Source organism: Octodon degus, unplaced genomic scaffold, assembly GCF_000260255.1.
Source record: "Octodon degus isolate 3935 unplaced genomic scaffold, OctDeg1.0 scaffold00014, whole genome shotgun sequence".
NCBI lineage: Eukaryota > Metazoa > Chordata > Mammalia > Rodentia > Octodontidae > Octodon > Octodon degus.
Genome location: NW_004524590.1, coordinates 18,637,298 through 18,664,651, shown reverse-complemented (window position 1 = coordinate 18,664,651; position 27,354 = coordinate 18,637,298). Strand labels below are relative to the sequence as shown.

The 27,354-nt window shown below is 40.8% G+C and overlaps 1 protein-coding gene across 5 annotated transcripts in view; it reads left to right on the top strand.

The window, feature by feature from the left end:
• Nckap5 (NCK associated protein 5) overlaps positions 1-27,354 on the top strand; it is a 959,001-nt gene that overhangs the window by 871,524 nt on the left and 60,123 nt on the right. For all 5 annotated transcript variants that reach the window (XM_023709695.1, XM_023709692.1, XM_023709697.1 and 2 more), the window contains 2 exons: positions 18,086-18,400; positions 20,888-21,012. In XM_023709695.1, coding sequence (XP_023565463.1) covers positions 18,086-18,400; positions 20,888-21,012 — 440 coding nt within the window. The remainder of the gene's footprint in view (positions 1-18,085; positions 18,401-20,887; positions 21,013-27,354) is intronic.

Sequence of the window (27,354 nt, the reverse complement as noted above, 5' to 3'; positions counted from 1 at the left end):
AACAGTTGGAGTATATATTTTCATCATCAAATCTGTTGCTTAGATTAATGAAGGTATGCAAGAGTGATCAAATAAATAAACATTAACTCTTTTTTTCAATATGCCTTAATTTTTCTTGTTCTTTTTTACTTTTTTATTATTTTAATTTATTTTAAAGAGAGGATACTAATTGATAAGACATTAGAACTGGTACACATTTAGAAGTACAATATGAGAGTATTCAACCATGGCTTTTGTGTTGCACTTTGCTGTCTTTGACATAGTTGCTCAGATTACATATATTAACATACAAAGTTAGTCAAATTGGAAATTTTAAACATTGACTGCTACTTTCAAAATACTGATGGAAATTAATACTACAATTATCTCAGCTATCCTACCTATAGATTTGCATGACTTTTCCCCCTTCCTTTTTTCCATATCTTTTCTCTTTTCCCTTGTCTTCACTGTTCATTCTTTATGTTAGGTTTCTTTCCATTTTACTATTATGTATTATTCCTTTCAGAATTTATTTATTCTTTCAGTTCTTACACTGGAAGTCAACATGATATTTACACGTGTGACTCTGACTTATTTCATCTATGATTATACCTTCCAGTTGCACCCATTTACCTATAAAGACCTCAATTTTGTCTTTCTATAAAGAAATTAATTCTCCATTATATAAAAATACCATATCTTTCCTATCCATTCCTCATATGATAGACTTTTTTGTTGCCAAGAATTGGCTATGACAAATTGTTGTGGTATACACATGGGTGCACATATATCACTGTAGTATGATGTTTTTATTTCTTTTAGAAAAATATCCATCAGATGAATAGCTGGATTGAATGGGACCACCAATCCTAGTTTTTTGAGGACTCTCCACACTGATTTCCATAGTGGTTGTACCAGTCTACATTCCAACCAACAGGGGAAAAGGGTTCCTTTTTCCCCACAGTCTTTACAGCATTTGTTGTTAGTTGATTTCTTTATGAAAGTCATTCTTTCTAGGGTGAGATGTTACCTCAATGTTGTTTTAATTGGTGTTCCTTGAATGACCAGTGCTGTGGAACATTTTTTCATGTGTTTGTTTGCCATTTGTATTTCTTCCTCTGAGAAGTCTAAATTTATCTCAGATGCAATTTTTGAATTGGGTCTTTGAATTTTGGGGCCTGATTTTTTTTAGTTCCTTAAATATTCTAAATAAAAGTCCTTTGCTTGATGCTTGATATAGGAGTAGGCAGAGAATGCATGAAGCAACTTGTAGATTGTCTTTTCACTCTGTGGATTTGGGGCTTCTGTTTTGTTTGTTTTTGTTTTTTGTATTTAAGACAGGGTTGTAGGGTCTCACTGCATAGATTGGACTCACAGTGATCCTCGTGTTTATAGCTTCCCAAGTTCTGAGATTACAGGTGCACGCCACCATGCCCAGTCTCAATCACCGTCTCAGCACACCCCAGGGGCAGGACCAGCACAGCAGGCCTGGGGATTGAACTCCTGGCCCCCGTGTCTGCCTAAGCAGGTGCTTTAATCCACTGAGCTATTTGGCCAGCCCTTGTGGGTCATTTGTTTTGATGTGCAGATACTTCTCAGTAAGTTGAGATCCTAGTTGTTCATTCTTAGAAGAATTTCCCATGCAGTTTGGTTTTTCCGCATGTATTCTCTGCCTACTCCTATATCTTCAAGATTTCAACCTACTTTCTCTTCATTGGATTTAATGTTTCTGTTTCAATGTTTAGATCCTTAATCAATTTTGGATTAGTGAAGTGCGTACATCTAGTTCATTTTCAGCATATGGAGAGCCAGTTTTTCCAGCACCATTTGCTCATTCCAGTGAGTATGTTTGGTCTCTTTATCAAAGACAGAATGATTGAGTGTGTTTATAGCTGTGTCTGCATCTTTGGATATGTTCCATTAAACCTCAGGTCTGTTTTTTTGTGAGTACCATGCTGATTTTATCAGAGTAGCTTTGTAATATAATTTCAAGTCTGGAACTGTAATGCCTAATGCTTGCCTCTTTGCCCAGGATTGCCTTTGCTAGTCTAGGTCTTTTCTGTTTCCAAATAAATTTCAGGATTTTTTTTTTATCTGTGAGGTATGTTGATGGAATATTGATAGTGATTGCATTAATACTGTATAACAATTTTTAGAATATGGCCATTTTCACAATGTTGATTTTTCCTATCCAGAAGCAAAGAATGTCTTTCCATTTTCTGAAATCCTCTTTGATCTATTCTTTTGGAATATTGTGATTTTCATTGTATAAATCTTTTACTTACTTTGTTAGACTAATACCTAGGTATTTCATTTTGTGGATACTAGTGTGAAGGGTATTATTTATCTAATTTCACCCTCAGTGAGTTTTTTATCTGTGTATAGGAATGCTATTGATTTTTGGGTGTTGACTTTGTATCCTGCTATGCTACTGAATTTATTTACTCTAGGAGCTCCTTAATGGAGTTTTTTTTTTTTTTGGGTCTTCTAAGAAGAGTATCATGTCATCTGCAAATAATGATAGTTTAACTTCTTCTTCACCTATTCTTATTCCTTCCATTTCTCTCTCTTGTCTAATGGCTCTGGCTAATGTTTCCAGAACCATATTGATTAGAAGTAATGATAGTGGACATGCTTGTCATGTTTCTGATTTTAGAGTAAAAATTTTCAGCTTTTCTCCACTTAGAATGATGTTGGCTATTGGTTTGTCATAGATGGCTTTTTTTTCAGATTACTGCATAGGTCATCTATTCCAATTTTCTGCAGGACTTTGATCATGAATGAAAGTTGGATTTTGTCAAAAGCCTTTTCTGCATCTATTGAGATTGTCATGTGGTTTTTGTTTTATCGATTTGCATATGTTGAACCATTCGTACATTTCTGGCATGAATCCTATCTGGTCGTGGTGTATAATATTCCTGATAATTTGCTGTATTATATTTGCTAGTATTTTACTGAGGATTTTTCCATGTATATTCATGAGAGAGACTGGCCTGTAATTCTCTTTTTTGGTTGAATCTTTTTTTTATTTTTGTATCAGTGTAATACTTGCCTCCAGGAATGAGTTTTGCTTCCTTTTCAATTTAATTGATGAGTTTTAGGAGTATTGGGATTAAATCTTCTCTAAATTTCTTGTGAAATTCAGCTGTGAACCCATCAGGACCTGGGCTTTTCTTTGTTCATAAGGTGAGTGTGTGTGTGTGTGTGTGTGTGTGTGTGTGTGTGTTTAATGTATTCATTACAAGGTCTACAGGGTCTCACTACAGAGATCAGACTCACAGTGATTCTCCTGCTTTCAGTCTCCCAAGCACTGGGATTACAGGTGCGTACCACCATGCCCAGTCTCAATCTCCATCTCAGCATGCCTTGAGGGCAGTTTTTTATTACACTTTGAATTCTGTTAGTTATTGAGAGTTTTTATATCTTCTTGACTTTGTTTTGTTAATTTGTACCTATCTAGAAATCTGTCCATTTCTTCTGTGCTCTCCATTCTGTGAGAGTAAAGATTTTCAAAGTAGTTATTATCTTAGGTATTTCCACAGGATCTATAGTAATTTCACCCTTTTCATTCCTTATTCCTTGGCGGGTTTTTTTTTTTTCCTCTTTTTGATGATGTTGGCTATGGTTTTATCAATTTTATTTAACTTTGCAAAGAGCCAGCCCTTTGAATCATTAATTTTTTATATTGTTTTCTTTGTCTCAATTGCATTAATTTCCTACCTTCTTTGGGCTTTGGGCTAGGTTTGCTCTTCTGTTTCTAGAAGATTGAGGTATAGCATTAAGGTATGCATCCCATAAATTCTGGCAAGTTGTGTTTGAATTTTTGTTAGCTTGCAGGTATTGTTTAATTTCTTGTTTAATTTCACCTGTAACCCATTAGTTACAGAGGAGGGCGTTATTTAATTTCTGTGTTTATAGGGTTTTTGTGGTTTATTTTGTTATTTTCCAGTTTCATTGCACTGTCATCAGATAATATGCATGGGATGGTTTCTATTTTCTTGCATTTACTTAAGCATGATATATGGACTAGTCTGTGGTCTATTTTAGAGAATGTCCCATAAACAGCTGAAAAGAATGTGTATTCATGTGTTGGGTGGAATATTGCATAAAGGTCCACTAATTCCTTTTGTTCAAAGATTTGGTTCATTTCTGGTATTTGTTTGCTAATTTTTGGCCTACTTGACCTATATTTTTTTAGATAAGGGAGTGTTAATGCCCCCTATTAAGATTGTGATATTGGTTATTAGATTTTTCACGTCCTTTAAAATTTGTCTTATACAGTTGAGTGCTCTCATATTTGGTGCATACATATTTATGACTGTTATCTCTCCCTCTTAAAGTTTTCCCCCTCACCAGTATGTCGTGACATTCTTTAACTTGTATGATCATTCTTGGTTTGAAGTTCAGATTTTCTGTGAACAGACTCACTTTCCCTACTTTATTCTAAGCTCCTGGAGCATGTATTGTTTTCCATCCTCCTTTGACTTTCAGTGTATGAATTTCTTTTGGGGTTAAATGTATTTCTTCTATACAGTATATTGTTGGATTTTAATTCTTGATCTAGTTTCCTAATCTGTTTCTTTTAATTGGTTAATTGAGTCCAATCACATTGATTGTTACAATTGATATGCATTAGCTTATGTTTGTCATGTTATCTTCCTGTTGTTGGTTCCCTACTTCTTTTGTTTCTAATTGTTTGCCCTGTTTGGGTTTTTTTTTTTCTGTTGTTCTTGGAGTTGTGGTCATTTTGGTCCCTTTCTAGAATGTCTTTTAGTACTCTGCATAGGGTTGGTTTGGTCGTCATGAATTTCTTTAGTTTTTCTTTGTCATGCAAGTATTTTACTTCTCCATCAATTTTTGAAGAGAGTTTTACAGGGTATATCAGTCTGGGTTGGAATTTGTTTTCTTGAGCAATTTGAAATGCTTTGCTCCATGCTCTTCTTGACTTGAGAAATCAGCTGTTGTTCTGATAGATTTTCCTTTAAATGTGATCTGGTTCTTTTCTTTAGCATCTTTTAGTATGTTGTTCTTCTGCTAGATTTGATTATTATATGTCTGGGTATAGATTTCCTTCAGTTCATATTATTCGGAGTTCTATATGTTTCAGTTATCTGAATGTCAGATTGTTTCCCCATATTTAGGAAGTTTTCTGCTATTACTTCTGGCATATACTCTTTATGTCATTTGTATTGGCTCCTTCTTTTTCATTGATGCCTATTATTCTTATGTTATTCCTCTTCACATCATCTTGCAGCTGTTGAATTATTATTTCCTGGATCTTGTTGTTTTTATGAAATTTTTTCCCTTCCTGGTCACTAGCTGCAATGATGTCTTCAGGGTCTGAAAGTCCGTCTTCACTTTCATTCAAATGGTTTGCCAACTTTTGATGGAGTTTTTAATTTCCTGTATATCTCTCTGAATCTGCTTCATGCATTCTATTTCTTTCCTATATTGCTCATTCAAGTTTTCTGTCATTTTTATATTCTTGTCTATTTCATATCAGTGCCTTCTTTAGAAGCACTTAGTAATTCTTTCATTATATTCATCATTTCTTTTTTTACCTGGGAGATTATTTCTGATCTGATTTCCTTTGAACCCTTCTGCAGTTGTTTCTTTACTTCAGTTGCTATTATTTCAGAGATTTCAGGTGTGTGACTTCAGTTTCTTCTGTGCTGTCTCCTGGATTTGTCCTGGATGCTGGAGGTCTGAGGTTGCCTTTTTCTCCTTCCTTTTGACATTTTTGAAGCTCCCAATGTTCGGCATGCAGCACTGGTAGGGGTGATGGTGTGAGTGACCAAGGCTCTCGGTTGAGTTGAAAGGTGGGATAGGCTCACCAAAGCTCCCTCTTTGCGGGGTTCAGTGTGGCTTCCACCTTGGTGAAGGGGAGGAGCTACAACTAAACAAGAAGCCAATGATGATGAGGGCAGGCTGAAATTCCACAAGACTCTCTCAATGATGGGGGAGGGGGACACAGGGTAGGGCTCACCAAGACTCCTTCTACTGGTAAGATAGGGAGCAGCAGCTCAGCAGATCTGTGGTGACTGTGCTGGTGGGAAAAACAGTCACATCTCAGCCACGCTCTGGTGGGGTGAGTGGGTGCTACAGGGCCTGCCAGGTCCCTGTATCTGTCTTGATACCACCTGACTTCTACAGAGGTCAGAGAAGTGGCTGCAGTTCAGCTGAGCTCTGACAAGGGTGAGGTAGGAGCAGGCATTGCTCACCAGGTCCCTATAGCTGTCCCTCTGTGCTCCTGGCTGCTATGATAGTAGGAGGATCATCCACATCTTAGCCAAGCTCTGGCAGGGGTCTATAATTTTTACACAATATTTTTTTCTTAACTCCTGAGGCTCTAATTGTATGCATTTAGATTCTTATTACTGACTCATGGGTCATGGATGTTTTACGTCTTCTATTCTTTATTTTGAATAGTTTATATTTTTTCTCTTCATGTTCACTGATCTTTATTCCCACATGTAATACTTCTTCTAATCTGTTACTAATCTTACACAATATATTTTTTCATTTAAGTGTAGTTTTTCCTGTTTACTTTTTCTCTTAAATAATCCCAATTTATGCATCTTTGCATGCCTGATGACTTTACTGGATATCAGAAACTGAATTTTACACTAGTGATGTTGGGTTGCATTGTCTTTCTGTGAAGACTGCAGAACTTTTTTCTGAGATGCATGCAAAATATTTGCACACTGTTTTTCAAATGGAAATCATTTATTACTGGTATAATTTAGCTTCACTGCTAAGGCTGGATATGTTGTAACATTCTGCCCTGTGGTCCTTATACTGGAAGGCCTGACATCTCAAGATGTTGGAAAATTCTATTATTTTCAGACCTGTATAAACTCCAGAAATTACTTAACCTACTATTTTATAGTAATTCTTGTTCTGACCTCATGAACTTGACCTCAAATATATGTGGATCAGTCCTCAGCAAAAAAACTGGATGGGAATCTCTGCCTTTATCTTTTCTCTCCAGTAAACTGCCCTGAAAATTCTACCTTAATCCGTCCTTTCTGGAAACGTGTTGTCTCTTCAATTCAACAAGATCTCCAGATTCTACTGGTGTCTACTCTCTCTGTGATTCTGGCTGAAAACCTTCGTTAGGCAGTTGTGTGAAGAAATTATACAGCTCACTTAATTTATCTCACTTGATTCAGAAATTAAGTCCTGCACTGCCTGTCATCCAAGCTATTGAAGACAGTATAGTGTACTGTGTGTGTGTGTGTGTGTGTGTGTGCGCACGCATTTATGTGTCTGTGTCTGCAGCAGTTCAGTTGCTCATGGACAGAAACTACAATTACGTATGTGCTTTCCCATATCCGTATCTCCTTGTCTGTTGGATTTCATTGTTCCTTTTGTTGCTTTCATGTGGACCTCCCGCTGAACAGTGTGCAGGTGAGAGGAAGGTGGTAGCTGAAATATAAAGATAGCTTTCTCTCAACCCTGACCTCCAACCCTCAACCTGAACCCCACCTTTTCTCAACCTAACCTTTTCACCTGAGCCCTGCTGCCATCACACAGAAGAAAAAAAAATATGGTCCTTGAATATTCACCTAAAATGCATTACAGTATAATAATTGAAATCCTTATGAAATAAGTAAATCATGTTAAAAATGAATATTTTTTAAAGCTTAAGGGTGTGAAGATTTAAGCTTTCTTCCTTTCTGCCTATAATTCAAAAAATAATTAATGCTAATTAAAGGTAGGGACAAATGGAGAAAAACATTTTTAAACTATACATTTTTAATCTTCCTGAAACCTTTTATTAAGTGTCTGTAATTGCAGTAATACAAGCAAACTAAAATAATTTTTAGAATATATTTTAACTTAAGAAAGTTAGAGTAATAGTAGACTCCTCTAGCTCCAGTGCTTCTGTAACTATCCTAATAACCTTTTCATCAGTTGCTAAATTGATATCTCTGAATATCCCCACCCTCCTCTATTTTGTATGCTTCTTAAGGCTCTTTTAAATCTTTTCCTTTAGCATCATACCCCAGATTTATTTTCTTTCCACCCTTCCCTTCTGTGCCTTATCAAAGCAGATGTTATCAAGGCAAGTGAAATGGAGAGTACAGGCAGGTGTCCATCTCATTCCACAAACCCAATAGAGAGGAAGAGATTCAGAGAGACAGAGTTACCCATAATAGCCATCAGTGCCTATCAGTTTCAACAGATAATTGTTCAACTTTTCACTTCATTTTCTGAGGACAGCAAGAGATGAAATGAGTCTTTGAGAGAGAATAGATAATTAGAGGATAACCTTTTAGAAGGCATATCCAGCACCTTCTCCAAGGGGAAATCATCACCCACTAATTTGTGAATGTGAGCTGTGAGCAGAGTAGTATCAGTAAACATCATATGTTTAGACCTTTAAAATGCCTTGCATAAGGACCAGCCTAAAAGAGAATTAAAAGTGCATGCAAACAAATGGCTAGATTATAATTAGATTGGGGGAAAGGGTTGACAATAGAGTAATTTTAATGGATAGAAAACAGACAAAGATAATGAGCAAAAGACAGGGATAAGTTGGCATTTCTTCAGTTAGAAAAATGATAATCAAAGATCAGGGTAGAACCATTGTGAGTCTACATTTTGTGGCACATGAGAAGGCTTTGTTAACAAAGGTTTTGTATGCTTAGTTTACTCTATCAGGAAAACATTATACTAAAGAGCACCACACCTGACCTATCAATAGGGAACTCTTTATATGGTAGTCACTGTTTTGTGGGAGTGGCCAGGGTCTACAGTATATTTTCATAAGCGAGGACTTTGGGCTTAAAATGGTTGACTCCCAAAATAGTCTGGGACTATAGGAGTCTGGGACCCACATCCAAGCCCAGACCAGCTGCCTAGATTCCCTACATGTGTAGTGGTCACCTTAACCTACTCCTGCATTTCACAGTAAATAGTTCCCATAAGTCTATCCTTAGTTTTCCAACACAGACACAGAAGCCTAATAAGACATGAGAGCGTTATGTGAGGATCTCAGCACTTTTCAGTATGGAGTGGTGACAGTATAGAGATAATTATTAAAATGTATAAAATAAAAATGCATTTTGAGAGTTGTACATCATATCTCAGAATTTTAGACCAAGAGCCATCCCCCAAACATAAAAGAGGTCTTTTTAGCATCCATGACCTGAAAGAGTACATCTAACTGAATATTTTCCCCAGAGGGGTTGTACCACATATACATGTAAATAAATCCAAGAAATATTTCTATGACTTCCTGCCTGCATGAGATTTGGAACATATTTCTAACTGTTTCCAGTTTATGCCCTTGAGTCATGAGATGCTACTCTCAAGACTATGTGACTACCAGATTGTGACAAGCACTTCTATTACATTGTCCTAAACAACTTCCCCTTCATCTTTACAAAAGTCATGCCATGGTCCACTTTTTTTCTTTTGTTCAATTTTTTGAATTATTAATGTCATACATCTTTTCCTCCTAATTATTCCCTATAAAATATGTACCAAACTTTCAACTTGAGGTCTTTTATTTTGTGTGCCAGGGGAGCGCAAGGACCTGGAAAACAAATTTCCATTCAGCGATGCATTTGTGCCTCCAGTCACACCAACCTTAAGTCCAGTTAAAATTTAGAGGCTGAGTGTTGTGCATTCCAAAGGCATCAAGTTGAATTTATCCTTCCAGAAGGTCATTTTAATGCCACAGCCAGAAGTCACCCCATGGCTGTGAATAAATATTAACTATGGCCATTTTTTACTTCTTTGACAAAACTATGGGGGAAACTTAGAATGAATAACCACCAGTTAATTCATATGGCTTTGCCATTAGGCTTGCATTTTTGTTTTTAGCTTGTTTCAACCATGTAAATGAAAAGAAGGATGTGCAAATAAAGAGATCTTTTCTCCCATCTGTGGTTTAAGTTTCTTTCATCAGCACCACATGTAACTTATACATGTTTAGGAACCTGAAGATAACCCCTACAAAGACTTGCATAACCATTTGCTTTATGGAAAAGTGCACCATTTTACAAAATGATAAGAGTATTGCATACCCATAAGTCACACTTCCTGGCTGGTGAATTGTGTTGGGTCTTCATTGTTTGTCTGGCTTAAATTTTTATAGAGATGATAGAAGTTTTGAAGTGGAAAAATTGAATTTCAAACTTTTCTGTTTTATAGGGATCTCCTATGTATAAAGGCTGAAGAGGGAAGAGAAGTGATTATTGGAGTAATTTGCATCCTTAAGTGGCTAGGTTCTTACACAGAAGCAAATACAAGTCAAGCATCCCTAATCTAAAAATACAAAATCCAAAGTCTTCAGGAATTTCTGAATATTGACTTGATGCTCAAAGAGTTTCAAATTTTAAAGCATTTCATATTTTGGACTTTCAGTTTAGAAATAACCAACCTATATTTCAAAATCCAAAAAACTCTAAAATTTGAAATACTTCTGGCCTCAAGCATTTCAAAAAGGAAACACTCAACCTACGGAAGCTTTTAGGACAGATGTGCCAATGTTCCTAATGGAAAATCATGGTATACTAACTTGGAGATGGATGTTCTCTGATAATTTCCTAGGTCTTCAAACAATAAATATCATTAGCCCTTGTTTAGTTAGGTTTTATTTAAAAGAAAAAAAAAATCCAACTCCAAATGGATTTTTCAAGAGAATGTACTCTCTTGTATTTGTTTGCTTTTGGTAGGGGTTTGAATGAAGGGTTTAATATGGGACCTTTACACTAGGCTTCACCCCCAGAAAGTGTTTGTTTGTTTTTGAGACAGTCTTACTAAGCCAGTTTTCCAGGCTGTGTTCAAACTTGACATCCTCTTGCTTCAGCCTCCCAGAGTACTAGGACTAAAGGCATTGGGCTACCATTTCCAGCTCTCCCTTGTGTTTATACTGGAATCTGCTGCAACCACCTCAATATACACTGGTCCATATTCAGTATTTGCAAGTCAATACCTCTGATGAACTCACTCTCCAAGGAAATGCTTACCAAAAATTCATCGCTTAAGAAATAACCAGCAGAACTGCTTAGCTAAATATGTACTCTTGTTGCACTGTAACACTCACTGCACAGGAGACAGCAGGGCTTGCTTTGGGTACCATGACAGTGTATGTATCACCTCCCTGTCAGGGACCTCACCTCTCCCTGACAACCACTTATAGCCACTTAATGAGCACCTAATAATAAGCACTCTACCTGGGTTATTTTGAAATAAGCTATGATTATACATGTCAAAAATACCTTGCTGTTGCACAACCAAAGGGTAACCAAGCAGGTCTCCAAGCTCAGTCTTTACAGCTCTGAAGCCTAAACTTCATTCTTCTGAACACTCAGAGTCATTTAGACCTCAAGTCAGGCTTTCTCAAGTCTGTCAAGGACACAAATAATGATGCTAAGTGTTCTTGTTTAGAATTCAAATGACAAAACATTTGTTCAGTAGTATCAGAGTGAGGTGATGACCTTTGAATCTGTAGAAGACAAAGCTTGAGCGGTAGTTCCCAAGCACCCTGATTGTCACTCATGTGCCACTCACTTGGATGCCTACATAAATGAAAACAGCATTGGAGATCAACTTTTCCCTTTGCAGCTAATTATAAGCATGGTATTGTTGTGTGAGAGAATATAGAATGAAACAGGCTTGGAGGAAGCTTGGCCGACCAGTATAAGAGAACAATTTGTTTTGAAAGGATGAAATTCACTGTTCTGTGTAAATGCAAAAAAGAAGTTGGTATACTGTTATTCTCTCCTATAGCAAGCTTCCAGGAGGTGAGCTTAGTTTTCCCAACTTGGTTTTTCTACTCCTGTGATAAACAGAATACCAGTAGTCTGCCTGGCATCTGCAGTATCTAAAGATGAGGGCCACTGGAATGGTGACACTCCTTTTCAGTAGATATGACATCATCAGGGCCTTGAAACTGTGAGGTGAGTACAGGGAGGAAGGAGGATTAAGGTGCATTCCACTAGCTGTTCTTTGTCAGGATCACCCTTTTACTCCTGAGGACCCGGAAGTACAAACAATCAGTCTTTACAATATTCAGTAATTCTAAATGATATTATTGCTCTGTCCATCAGAATGAATGGAGCCTGACCATATATGAAAGGGGCTAACAGAGAAGGAAGTCAGTGCTTTGCTTTGATTGCTGGATTCAGAACCAAAAAAGAAAGAAAGAAAGAGATTGTGATGTTCAAGAAAAAGAATTGCATTCAAAGAATATAAGGAAAAGTATCATAAAGATCAACCTACTTTGGCCCCCTTGGGTGGGTTGCACACCCAATGGCTGACTGTGTATCAGACATCTGCTGAGTGCTGGTCCAGTTGAAGATGCCTCACATGCTCCATCAGCCCCATGCACATAATGCCACACTGTGGGTTAGAGCAATGATGTGTCACGAGCTGTTCCACCTGGGCCTGTGGAGGAACTGAATAAAGCCCGTTCTGCCTCCAGAGAACTTAGGATCTAGTGACAGATACTTCAAGAACACTCATTATTAAAGTAATGAGTAGTGTGCTCGTTGCAAGCATTTTCCTGGGTTAATCAAAGCATTCATTTCTAGTCCCCCAAACATTCCTGGATGAAGATAGCATGATCTGAGAGCAGCAGGGTAACACTCAGCAAAATGAGTGTGAATTTTGTCCTACAGGACCTAAATTAGCACTTTAAGAAAATCCCCAGTGGAACATTTCTCCTGAGTTTCTTCTTGGGTGCCGACCCACACGGAACCTTGCTTGGCTGCTTGTCCTTTGGCTGCTTATTACCTCTTGGATATAGTGACTTCCCTCACTTCTGAAGCTAAATGCCACAGACTATTCCTACCCTGCATTATCTTAACATTCTTGCCAATAAAGGGAGGCTTTACAGAAAGTCCTATTCTGCTGCTGAGACAAAAAGATATCCATCTCCTTGTATGCCTTATATTTGCAAAGTCATGCATTCAGGGTATTGGAAAAAAAAAAAAAAAAAAAAAAAAAAAAAAAAAAAACCTTCCCAAGTCATTCATGTAAGTAAAAGGTCGCTTATTCTACTGCTGATGTACAGCAGCTTATTGGGCCCCAGGTTCGCTGAGATGAGGAACCCTCAGATAGCCAGTGGTCTTGGACCTATAGGTTTTTGTCAGTAAGCCGTATATATTTTCTATTGGTGCCATGACTTTTAAAAGGACTGAGATGCAATGCCTCAAGTCAGATAATGAAATACCTGGAGAGCATTGATGGTGATAATCATGAAAACCTGACTTTAGAGACTCTCAGAAGGTGACTGGAACAATGGGAATGGGTGAGAGGGCTGGCCAAGGTCAGAGATACAATTGATGACCTTGGAGGAAGAAACCTGCTGGTACAGCAAGGGACCCAACCCTTGAACTCATTATCAGGGGGCCCTCTCAGCCCTGAACTCGTGGCCACAAATGTGAACTCAACACTTGTCGAGCAAAATCAAGTCACCTCATTCAAGATTCAAGGCAGCTTGGCCCTTTGAACTTTGTTCTTACTTCAGCCATTTAATTATTTTGTGGGTTCTTATAATTTGCTGAGAAGAAAATATTGGTCTCAGAAGTATAGTATCCAACACTTTTTCAGGTTACAATATTTTTATGTACTGCAAGAAACTAATAATGCTTTAGAGAAACTACATAAAGGCCAGGTCAGCATTTTTTATATAAATTATTTTCCAAGGTGTATGCATTGTGAAGAAATTTGCTGGAAGGTGAAACTTGGCACATGCCTGAGACCCTGAATGTCCACATCTCATTTCATAGGTATTTATAAATGAGCCCTCACATTCTCTACATTTGGCATCCGGAATTCTTAGAAATGAAAAATGGACTTAATAGGTGTTTTCTGGGCTTAATGTCAGTGCGCACAATTCTCAGACTATTGGAGAACTGAAGGATTCTAAGTCCTATTGTATAGATTCTGGTATGGTGATATCATGTGTTAATGGAAAAGGGAAATAGTATAAGGGGACAGGTGTCAGAAAATCCTGGTGTGCTCTGATAGGTACCAGGCTTGGGCTTTCTTTGCCACTTTTTCTATACCAAATTTCTCTTCTACTGTGTTTCCTGCAGTTGTCCCTGTTATATCTGGTGGATCTGAGATCTAGTGGTATGCAGATACACTCTTGCTGGGCTTGTTTCTCCCTCTCTCCCTCCCTCCATCCCTCTCTCCCTCCCTGCCTCCCTCTCACCCCCCCTCTTCCTCTCTCCTTTCCTCTCTCTCTCTCTCTCCCTCTTTCCCTCCCTACCTCCCTTTTTCCCTCCCTCTCTCTCTCCCTCACTCCCTCTCTCCCTCTCTCTTTCTCCCCCTCTCCCCCTCTCCCCACCTCCTGCTCAGCCACAGGAGGCCAGAGTACAAAGGGAGGAGGAGAGGAAGCAATAAAAAGCCATTCTGAGACAAAGGGTCAGAGCTAGATCAGCACCCAGTCTGGGGCTGTGGTCCTATTTTATGGGGTAGGGCCTCCATCTCCAGCACTGTGAAGGTCCATACTTGGTTGATTTGGCATCATAGGCTTGTAGCTAGGGGGATGGTCTTATGAACCAGTAGGAGAATTTGGATAGGCATGGCAACCTGTACTAGGAGTGACAGTGCTGCCTCCATGAAGATGGGTGTAAAAACCATGACCTTTCAGCTTTGAACCCCAAAGCTGCTTGAAAACTGATGCTTCTAGCCACACAGAAGCTGTACTTTCTACCCTTGGAAAGGGCTTGGATCTTTTAACCCTCTGTAGAGGTCCCTGTTGTCTCTCACCTCAGAGCCTTACTTTAGAGGACCAACAAATACATATGGGCTTCAGGGATGGAACCTCTCCTCAAATCACTAAAAGGGAAACCTAGATTCTATTTTGCCTTCTGAATCTCACTGGAAGAGTGGATTAAGTGGTCTCCAAGCCATAAAATATGTAGTGGAGAAAGATGCAACCATAAAGCTTTGTTCTTGGAAATAGTGTCTACACCAAACAGGGAACCACAATAAATTGTAGAGAAAACTGTGGCATGCAAGACTCAAGTCCAAGAGGGTGGAGGACAGGTATAAAGCAGAGGCAAGGACACATCAGTGTCCTTCATAGCAGAGAGCTGAGCAGGTGCAGGTCACACTGGCCGTAGGCTCCAGCCTCAGAATGCAGATCCAGCCTGGATTCCAGGCCAGCAGTAAAGCTAGACATGCCACATGCTGAGCCTAGGCGCAGGGGCTGCTCACAGCTGCCTCAGTTCCTGTGAGTGGAGGTCATCTCACTGCTTCTGGCCGAATCAGGACAGCTTGGTGGTTCAGGGCAGTTTTGATAACAAGACAAGGCTAGATTCAGGCCCCAGGTTGTAACTCCATGCAAAGCCCCATGTTCACGTCCCAGAAACACAAAAGGAAAGGAGAGGAGAGGAGAGGAGAGGAGAGGAGAGGAGAGGATAAAATCAAGTCCAGGCTACATTTGTAACATGTAGCCTTAAGCAAAATTCTTTACTTTTTTTAAATTTAGTACAGGGTCTGCAGGGTCTCACCATGCAGCTTGGACTCATAGTGATCCTGTTTTCAGCCTCCCCAGCTCTGAGATTACAGGCACGCACCACTCTAGCCAGCATGGCATGACGTTCCAGAGATCCAACCTAGGTCCTTGTACTTGCCAAGCAGGCACTTAGACCACCAATACACACTCTGTGCTTTAGGGAAAGTTGGTCCTGAAAATATTGGGAGTAAATTATTCAGCAGTCAATCTGGGATACATAGGGTTCAACCCATCTCACATCCTATTAGGCTTTCATTTCCACCCCCAAAGACTACGCCAGTTTTCACAGTCATCTACTTACTCCTATGCATCTGAAATATCCAGGCTTTAGGAATTACCTCAAATACAATACGTGGGCATGCTAAACCAGAGAAGTTGGGTATGTACGTTAAAATATGTAAAGGTAGAGAAGTCCAAAAGGGTCTCCACCACCCTACACTCTTCTGGCAATGCCTTCCCATATAAGCAGCTGTTCATTTGTTGAAAAAGGCATTTTAAACAGTGAAATCACTGCAACTTGAGAAAATCAGTGGAGAAAATAATGAATGACCTGCAAGGCTCATTGAAAGTAAAGCTAAACTGAATGGAGCTTCTGATTCTGAGAAAGAAAAGTTCTGAGCATCTTTCAGACCACATGTTTCCAAGTCAAGGAGTCTATGATCCATGAGGAAACCCCGAGATCCAATGGCCTCAAAGACTTAGCAGCACCATGGAGGGTGCATGTCCCTTTTCAGTTCCACTTTCAAGATTGAAACTTCTCCTTCAGTGGGAATTTCATCTTCCTAGTACTTTCCAAAGCAAGCACCAGATGTCTTGAACCTAGAAAGATCTCCATCGTTTCAGCCTTGGTATGAGGAATTTCCCAGAATTCTACTACTTGCTTATACCTAAGAGGCTTCAGAGGGGAGGAGACAAGGGAAAATGAGCACATTCTGATGTTTGCTGAGCATCAAATGAGATTGTTTATGAAAGGATGAGGTATTCACCTATTAGATATCTATTGATGTGGAACAAATAGACTAGCACCTTGTGTATGCTGCCAGTTATTGCTTTGTTCCTTCAGCTGTCTCACAGTGTGCTAGGTGTTATTCCTAACTCTAGAGAATTGGTGCTGAACGTACACATATAGAAACTCTCTGAGGAACCTAAGATTCCCAGAGGTTAAGGCTCTTATATGAGGATTCACCCTCTCAGTTGTTGGCAAAGACCACATCAGGAGCTACTGTTCTATCAAACACCAAAGAAATGGTAGCTGTTGAGCTTTTGATATAAAGCTTACACTGTAATTATATTTCCCACCATACCTAACACAGTACTGAGTTAAATTTTAACCAGTACTAGACTTTTTAAGATGAAACTAAGGAAGTTTAATTCCACGATATTATTATATGAATAGAGACTTTCTGGTTGACAGTGACATGTTGGAAGCTGACTTGTTGGCACATCATCATTTCAGAAATTTAAAATATAATTATTTTCATAATTCTTAAGAGGAAACACAATTGACCATATTGTTTTGCCTTGTATTTAAATGTGTCTCCTCAATCTCAAAAGTGTGGTCATAAGTGAGGCTGGGTCTAGGGTGTGTGATGCTGGAATTGATGCATGCTAGGATCAAGGGCACTAGGATTGGGGTGAGTGCTACCCACCCTAAGGAGGCTGGACAAGAGGAAAGGAGCAGAAATACTCTGCTGAGGTCCCTTGTTGCTGTGTTCCTTGCTATCCACTATGAATGGTTTCTCCCCTGCAAGACCAGCCTACCTTGGAACCAGCTGATTATGAACTGATACCTCTACAAACTGTGAGCTAAATAAACCTTTCCTCCTTTAAGCATAGGCATCTCATATTTTGTCTCAGCAACAAGAAAAGTAACTCAAATAAGTATGTCACAAACATGGTAAAATCTGCATAATTTGTTCTCAAGAATAATAGGATCCCTGGAAGTACTGAGAACTCCAAAGGGTTCGGATGAGTTTTATTACTTCATAAAGCAAGAAAGACTGAATGCAGCTCCCATATCTTTTCAGTAATACTTCCAGCGGCAATGGGGTCAAACTCAGCTCATATGCTAAGTGATGTTAGGACCCTAGGCTGTGTGAATTATTTTTCTTCATGGTCAAATGGAGAGGCCAGAGATTGAATTAACTGTTGCATGTGTGTCCATTCATACAGGAGATACAAAATACTTTTGTTAGGACATCACTTTAGTTTGTTATATAGGCACATTATTCATTTAATTTCAGTTAAGCAGGTTTACCTAATGGAAGTCACATGATTCCCAGGTTGAAATAAGGGTAATCACAAGTAATTGTTGGTCTCCGATGACCGCTCCTTTTCTATTATAACTCTACTGAACCACTGCAGGGATATGCGCCACTGACTATTGCTGCCTGTGACAGGCTGGCCTTCTTTCTTCATTTTGGAAGGGGCTAGCTCCATGTTCCATTCAAGGTCTGTTTCATGCACATCACTGGATGTTCACACTATTTCCAATTGTTTACTTTTTTCCCCTTATTTTTCTTTATAGACTTCCCCTTTCCTCAGATCATGCCCAAATATCAGTGTTCTTTCAAACTTTGTGGTGAGCCTTCTCTAATCCCCTCTCTGTTTCTGTCTCAGAATCAAGCTGCCAGATGAGGACCTTGGACAGCGGCATCGGAACCTTCCCACTCCCAGACTCAGGAAATCGTGTGACAGGACGGTACATCTGCCAGCCAGACTGCTCCGAGGAGACTGAGCCCCTCCTGTCTCTCCAGCAAGTCCCTTGCGTAGCCTCCTCCACCAGAGCCCAAGCCCTAAACCAAGAAGTGCCTTCCTCCACGGAGAGCCAGCTCACTACTCAGGCAGCCATTGTTCACTCCACGTCTGAGCCCATCATGTTGGCCCGGGGAACGCGACCGCCTCAGAGCCGCCTTCCCAAGCCAGTCTCCTCAGGTAAAGTACCAGTGGCTTCTCAAATGGGATATCTTTTTTCTCCCAGCCCATCATGACAGAGATGGAAAATTTTCCACTTAGGAGAAATATGTCAGTGACTTCCGTCCTATGTAAATGAGGATTTTTGAACAGCCCTGCATGATGTCCACCAAAAACTAAAGCAGCATTTGTCAAAAAATATATGTGAAGCTTCATCAACTCCTACTGTTATTTAAGGAGTGCACACACATAAAAGGAAGCGAACATGTAGGCGTTGTTACATTGCTATATCCATTGACTATGGAAGAAAATAAGCGTACAGTTGTGGAATGTTAGTCTATAAAACTTAGAGTGTATATTTTACCAATCTATATCCAAGACATAATGTAATCAAACTGTTATGTGTCCTCTAACTAGAAGCCCTGCATCTTCTGACATATTCCTACCCTGTTTGCATGTGTTTAGAGGTTGAAGCATAGTGTTAGTCTGGTAAGTCAGCAGTAGATTGTGTGTTAGCCACAATGGGAAGAAACAGCAAGCCTTCGTATTGAGAAGCGCTATCCTTCATCACAGTCAATCAAAACAGGCTTCTGTGATTACAGACAACGTCAGGGCAAGGATCAAAGTTTTTCATGCTTCCCTCAAGATTAAAAATATTTATTGTAGTCTGGGTTGACGCCAAATACTTTTCAATATGTGTGGCCTCTATTACTCTGATGACATACATAAGTACATAAACTACAGCTCTGAATGCTTTCATTTACAATTAGATAATTAGAAATGAGCCACAAGTGGAGATTGTATTATACATTTCTGAGAAATTAGAAAAGACTTTTAATTAAGTATCTTTAAATAAATGCATTGGGATACTCCCATAGCTGAGCTCTACCTCCATTCTGTAATACCAACTGCCATGGATGTTTGACCGCTAACTCCTGCTCATTCCAAGCCCCAAGTCCATTTTTAAAGGCTGTTAATGCACATTATTTGAGAAAGAAGTGCATTGTTAATTAATGGCACAGCCCCCAGAGACTCAGGGGTGAAATCTTAGTTATAGATTATGTGCTGCATGCTTGAATAGTCACATGTGTGACCTCAATTCAACAGTGGGCTGCAGAGTCGACTCCATGATTAAACACTGTCATTATAACAAATTGAATAGAAACCACAAGCCTTGAATTGCCTCTGAAGAAGGGGATGGGATAGATTGTTCTGATGTTGCTGTAATATTCGCTGCACTAGATTTCTATGGTTTGTGTCTTAATTAAATTGTCATGAAGAGTTGTTTTTTTTTTTCAAAAAGACATATATGTTAAGGAGCCAGGTGAACATGGCAAGACATTTTGGGGGTCACTCACCCTTAAATGTCCAGCCACCACAAACTTGCAGTCCAGAGGCAGAAAAATTTATCCAAAGCTTCTCTTCTCAGTGACCACTTTTTATTCATATAAAAAAACCCCTAGAGGTTACAAAAGTAGCTGGAACAAAAGGAAAATGAAGGTAAGCCAGCTTTTAGCAGTCACTTCCTGTTTAACATATACATTGGAGTGGGTTTTTCTCTTATCCTATCTTAAAAATGGAAGTCATTGTATTGGTCTCTCAGGGCTGATAAAACACAGTCTGTTTGCTTCTCCTTAGGAGCAAAATGCTGTGGAGAGGCTGTCACAGCATGTCCTGTTGATAATTGCTCAAGCTGGAGAAAAATAATAGCGAATCTGCTCTCTGGCAGGATAAAGGAATACATTCTGCAGGTTAATGTCCTATTGTGGGTAATGGAGAACAGTTCCTTAATCACAGTCTGCTAACTCCACCCTTACTACTCCAAGTGTGGTCCATGGTCCAGCTTCATCAGCATCACTTGGGAGCATGTCAGAAATGTTGATGCTCAGAACCCACCCCACACCTCTGTATCAGAACTTGTAAGGTAGCAGAAGCACCAGGGGTGTGAATATGCATGTTGAACCCATTATAGCTTGAGAAGTGCTTCCCAGAAAGGTCTTTAAGGACCTCTGAGCAAAGCCTCCTACATGCATTATCAAAAAGGACCTTAGTAGGTATTGTAAGAAAATAAGCATTCCCTGCTCTTAGGCTTGTGAAGGCCTGAATATTTGAATCCTTCCTTTGGAAGCCATGGTGATACCTATGCACACAGTGAGGGTTCTGAGCTGTTCTCCAAAACCTGTTTGTTGTTTGATAAATAACAGCATATGAGGAAAAACCTCAGTATTTCACAAACTGTCTGCTTTCTGAATCTTTTCCAGGCTGAAAAGTCTTGACCTCTTGTGGGAAACACTTAGGATCATCAAAGAGGGCTTCCTTTATAAGGATGTGTAGAGGATTATGTAGGTATTTTAGGTAGCACAGACTGAAGGGGCCAGAATTGCAGGAAACCCAATCTTAACTATATTCACACCTTTTTATGATTTCTGAATATCTCCCTACCTTCCTCTCTAAAATTGTGAAAGGTTGGTAGTTGATTTATGATTTATCATACATTCCCTCTTTTAGGAAAAACCAGTTTCCAAAAGCAGAACGAAGCAGAGCTGAGGCCTCAGACGTGCTCATCATTTGAATATGCTGAAGGCAAACCGCTTCCAGCCTGGGGCAGTGAAGATCCTGCCACAGAGACCCAGGTAAGGGTGTGGCCAGTGGGGGCCACCCACCTGTTGGTCCTGACTAAACAGGGAACTTCTGAATCTTTTTAGTGACAGATTCAGATCAGATTTGCTGTCCCATTATTAAATACAAAGACCTAAGGCCCAACTTTTTCTCTGACTTGTTATTAAGGACACGGATTTCTTAGAATACTTTTTTCTGAGGAATTCAAAGTGTCAAATTCTGCTATTTATCCTGATTCTTAGGATGTGGATGCTTTGTCCTTGGCCAGCGCTGGGGGATCAGCACTTTCCCAAGTTAAAGGGCATCACTCAGAGTTTTTCCTGCCTTTATTTCTGAGTGGCTGTCTTCACCTTGCTTCCATGAGTTAGAGAAAGCAGGTATAATTCCATCCTTTCCTGGGCGAAGACCTTCAGAATGGTCATGTGACTCGCCAGGGTCAGCGGAGGTGAATTTCTTTGGTGCCCATCACCTTTCCTGTGGGATTTTCCTCGCACTGTCTGGTTGGTTCTGGGAGGAAGGAGCCCAGGACTCAGTGGGACTTTATTCATCCCTTAGGCATAAATTTCTGTTTGGGCCTGCTTTCCCCTTCCTCAGTGTTACTTTGACCATTTATAGCCTGATCCCTATTTCTTAGCTCCTCCTGGGGCTGCCATCCTTCAGGGCTTGGGGGTATTTGGTGGCACCAGGTTGTGAGAAGGCTAGAGAGGGGCACAGGGGCTAATTCCCAGAGTTTCTCAGCCCTTCCTTCCCCTGTCTCACTGCTGCTGCTCTTGGCTTTCCCAAATGTGGCATCAGAAGTGCTCTCAAAATTTGTACTACTATCTGCCCTCTTATGATAAGGAAAGGCCGAGATTTGCCCACATCTGTGGTAGATGAGAGTAGGCCCAGTGTAGCTGGGCATCGTCTATGTTCTGTGCCTCAGCGTGGAAATGAGAACATGGACAAGTGAGGGAAGAGTGGTCTGGGATCACAGTCTCAATGTACCACAGAGATACCAATACAGAGCATCTGGGCCAGGCTCGGGATCGTAGTGCAAGTGTGTGTGGAACAGGGGCTTGACCTGGGCCTCAGAGCTTGGTGCCTCACTCTTGGAATGGTTACCTCCACAGGACATGACTTGAGAAAGGAATGAAGGGTTGTATTCTGCCTGCCTTAAGTTAAATACAGAGTCATTATGGCTCCCCCAGATCAGTGTTCTCCAAGCCTGAGTTGAACAGAAGTGCTTGGGGAGAGCTAAATGTGGTGCTGCTCTCCTGGGTGTCCAGAGTCTGATGTGGTGAAATCTAAGCCTTTCTCATGCATTCCCAGGAGACACTTGTGCTGCTGGCCCAGAGAACAAACTGGAAGCATCCCACTGTCATATGGGACTCTGTTTTTGCTTTGGTGGCTGGACCAAACCAAATGACTAATTCCCAACTAAATGACTGGACAATGAAGAACACCTTAAGATACTCATTGTTCAGAGGGACCCAACAGTTTATGACAGTGGCAAAGGAGTTTGAGCAATTTCACAGTAAAAAGTAAAGTAACTGCTGGCCCAAAAGAGACCTGTCACCTGCACAGTGCCCCCCTGGCAATCCTGGCTTGAGTTAAGAAAGTCACTGTGACTTGAAACTTCAAACCTTGTCTCATTGCCAACCCAGTAAGGAAAGTTAGAAGCAAGAATTAACTTCTATGGGCCAAAGACCCATCTCAGTGCCTGGCTCAATCTGTTTGTTAAATGAGATGAAAGATGTCTCATCACACCCAGAAAGTTTTCCTTGAGGGTTTTATTATGCTTGTTGTTTGTTAGTTAGTTAGTTTGTTTTAGTATTAGACACCAGTTCCTTAGGAACCATCCTAGTAGTCTTATTTACCTATCTTCTCTTCGGGACATAACCCCTTCTGGGCAACTGGTGCCCAGTCTCAGATGAGCACTACTAGAACCTAGTACGCTCTTGGCATAGAATAGGTACTCAGTAAGCACTTCATGAGTACGTTGGTAGAGGAGAAATTAAATAAAGAAAATGAAGAGAAGGAATAATTGCTTGAATTTAGAACCCCAGCTGAGGGAGCTTATATCCTAAGATGTGGTTTGCTAATTCCCAACCAAATGACACCCTTCCAAACAAGCTTCTCCAACCTATCAAAAACTGTCCAGGTTAAGAGGAAAATAACAAGCTCCATAGGAGAGTAGCCCAAACATCAGCCCCTTCCCCTAACACAACCCATAGCAGGTGCAGTCGTAAATCCAGTATTCTACTTGCGTGCAGAGGAAAAAAATAGTTCCTACACTATTAACCAGCTCAGCAATTGCTGAACACAGTGCCTCTGCAGCCCAAGTCATGTCCAGGGCAGCCAGGCTGTGTGCGCCTGTGAGCCAGAGGGGAGACTGAGTTCCTCAACCCATGAACTGCCTAGCCATGGATTGGACAGATATGGCAAGCGAGTCAGCAGTTATTCACTGCTTTTCTAAAGGCTACTTTGCTTTGTAGGTAGAAGTTGTAAAGTAGGCAAACATTTCTTCTTTTGTTCCCAAGGTCCCTGTTTATAATGGTCTCACATACTTGAACACCAACGATGAGATCAGTTAACTAAACAAGCCATTAGGCTTGGAACAGCAGCTCGTAATAGGCACTTCAGAAAAATGAGGCCTGCGAAGCAGCGTGCAAAATGCAGAGTGGTTGATTTGGGGGGCTGCCTGAGCCCAGATGATGGCAGGGGGACTTCCACCACTTTATTATTACAGACCGTCTTCTGCTGCTGTCCTGGTACCTGAATAGGGCTGTGCCAGTGGCTCAAGGGGAGGCAGAGAAACCAGCAAACTGGAGGTGTTCTTGGGTGGAGGGGGTGGGGCAGAGGGGTGGAATGGCACCCACAGCCACCGTGCCTGCCGGGGCGAACTGTCTCGCGGCCTCAGCAGATACTCTGCCGCGTTGGTCCTCACTGTCTCATACTTCTTATTTTAGGACCAGACATTAAAAACATGTCCACACTTTGCCAGGGGATAGCAGTGCCAGTGACAGCAAACCGGACTGCGAAAATAAAAATCTTGGGGCTGGAAGGGGGAAGTTAGCGAAAACCGTCAGGAGCCCCACCCAGGCAATGCCCTGGAGTGCCAGGCCTGTGCCAGTTCCTCTCACTCGCAAGCCGCTGAGTCTGCCTTTCAGTGCGCCCGCCCCCACCCACCTTTCTTTTACATTCTAACTCTATGTTTTTCCTGAGATCTAATTTTCTGGTGCGTACAGAAGATGGTCTACGTGCATCAGTTTGTTTTCTGGTGTCATCATGACACTGCAGTGCGATCTGTAAGGATTTTACTCCCAGCTCTGGCATCTCTACAACAGCTTCCAATTGCCTTATCTCAATAATGAAGGAATGACTATAAAGATAACTTTGCTCTTAATCACATACTTTGGCAAGTTAGATCTTCCAGCGAGCCTTGGATCGAGTTTTCCGGCTCTTCGCTCAGCTCACGCTGTGTGACGCTGACCCGTTAGCCTCTATGAGCAAGTCTGGGGGTACTTTTGAAGCTCACTCACTGTCTTTTCCTTTTGATCAAAACTGGCAGTAGAAAAAGTAACATCCCTTGGCATTTAAATAAATAAATATTATACATACATATGGACATGTATATATATATAAAATATATTCAGATTCAGATAGCACTTCCTCACAGATATGAGGACAGATGAACTCCTAACACAATTTAATCTGTGGTCTGCTTTTCTTCTCATCATTCTGGATTTTTAGAAGTATTTTAATGATACAATGAAGCATAATTCTCCTATTAGTCAAATTTTTCACATATACTAATTTAGAAATTATATGACAGAACCGTGATTTCTTTTTAAAACAAAGCTGTTCTACTGCTCAGGGAAACATGTAATCTAGCAACACTTTGTGTTTCTAATTCTCACTTTACCTCATCCTTTGGAGTGCAGGGCTGGACGCAGGTAGAACTGACCTCTCAGGACAGCCCATTACTTTGAGCCTTGCTGCTTACAGCTCACCAGAGGAGCAAGGGTTGAATCTCACAGAGGCTTACTGTCATCACCTGTTTCTGTTCCTACAGTGAAGTGCCCAAGACTGAGTACTGTAAAGGAGTTCACGTAACTCTTAGTTTTGAAGGCCCAGGGCATGGCCCCAGCATCCTCTTAGTTTCTGCTTAAGAGAAGGAGGCATGTGCCGAAGAGGGGGGAGAAGGAGCTGTCCGGCTTTGCAGCAATCTGCTCTTGTGAGAACTAACCCATTCCCTTAAGAAGTGTGTCAATCCATTCGTGAGGGCAGATCTCTCCTACTCTCAAATGCCCCTTAACGGCTTTGCAACCTCTCAACACCATTTCATTGGGGCCACAGCTGAACATGACCTTTGTTGGAGACAGATCATATTCAATCCACAGCATTTACTGAAAAGAAATAGTGAATCACCTTGATATTTTAGTTAGCCCTCCCTGGTGGCTCTCTGTCATTCATCAGTGTCCCTTGCAGTTGGGACTGATGAATGGACAGAGTGATGCATTGCCAAGTAAAGGCACCTAGGAGCAAACTAGCTGTAGTCCGAGTTATTTCCTTGAGCTCACTGGGGGCCCACCATGAATTACCTGACCAACCCTCACCTGCCCAGCTACAGAACAGTTTTCTGGGCCTCTTCCAGCTCTAAAAGTCAGCCTCTTCATCACTGAGCAATTGAGCATTATGCTTTCCAGAGGTCAATATGTGGACAGAGATCACTACCAGAAGGTAGACGAGAGAGATAATTAACTACTGTAGTAAATGGGTGCCATTTGGTCAGAGAAGGAAAGTGCTATAAAAAGACAGGCATAACAGAGTGAGGGCGAAAGGAAGGGCTGGATAAGGGAGATGTTGCCATTCAGATGGAAGAGTTAGAACAAGATTCACTTTGAGCAGAGCTGAAGGAGGCATGGGAAGAGCGAGCAGCACATCCAGGGAAGAGCATTTCAGCACAGAGGTGGCATGCCTGAGACATTTTCAAAGGCTCTCTGTGCCTTCTCAGGTAGACTGAAGAAGCAGCATCAACTAAGAGGCTGTTACAGGCATCCGGGCCAGAACCTTCAGCACCAAGGGTCAGGCTGGGATGGTGAATGGGGGTGAGCAGCGCCAGCTGGTAGGTTTCTTACAGCAGTGGTAGTACTCTGAGTCTGCACTAGCTCTTATGCCCTGGATACATTACCAGCAAAGTAAACAAATGAGTTTTGAAATTTAAGTTTTGTTCTACTTTTCCTGAGAATTCCTACATGGACTGTTTCTCTCTTTTTTTCTCTTTTATCAAAATTTAATTTTGATTTAAGTTTGAATACTCATTTGGGGATCATTGTACAGCTTAGGGAATAAGAATGACCTGATTCCTAACTTAATTAAGAGTACAGTCAGATTCACTGATGGACCTTTTGAGGCAGGTGGTCATGGGAAAGCAAGTGGTCAAGGATGACTCCAGGGATGGGGCCATTGTAATGGACTGGAATGGAGACCATGATTTTGAGGCTGGAGGTGTCTCCAGAGTCCCATTTGGACACACTAGCTTGAGGTGCCCTGAAGCCTGCAGGAGGGAGTGATTTATAGCAGGGTATAGAGTCTCAAATGCCTCAAACCAGGTCGGGCTACCCTTGTGGTCAGCACTTAAAGATATGAGAGGAAATGAGATCAGGAGTGGAGAGTGAGAGCAAGAGAATAAGAGCAAGAGTGAGGGGAAGAGAGAGAGAGAGAGAGAGAGAGAGAGAGAGAGAGAGAGAGAGAGAGAGACTGCTGTGTTCTTGTTCTCTCACCTTACAGGTTAGGAGGAAGAAAGGACTAACAAATGGAGACTGAGGAAAGAGGGCATATGATATCTCAGAAGAAAGCCCAGATGGTCCCCAATAAAGGTGTTTCATGCACAGTTCTGCATCCACAGATTCAACCAACCATGGGTCAAAAATATCTTTTAGAAGTTGTACTTGCACCTCACATATGGTCTTCTTTCCCTTATCAGTCCCTAAACAACTATTTACATGGGATTTACATTGTGTTAGTATTATAAGATATAGTTTAAACAAAGTATGTTGGAGGGATATGTAGATTATATGCAAATAGACCAATTTATTTGAGGGATTTTAGCACTCAACAGGGGTCCTAGAACCAATTCCCCCAAATAAGGAGGGACTACTTCATGTCAGGATGCATGGCATCATTCTATATATTACATATTTTGAAAGGAGGACACAGGCTTCAAATGCAGTCCTCTTCCTCCTTCTGTCAGCCAGGCTCCAGGGGTAACAGTGCGAAGAAAACAAAGAGGGAGGAAGCAGGGGGTGGCCTAAAGGCATTTTGAAAATGTCCTTTAAGTGGAGGCAGATTAAGACCAGTTCTCTGACTCCAAG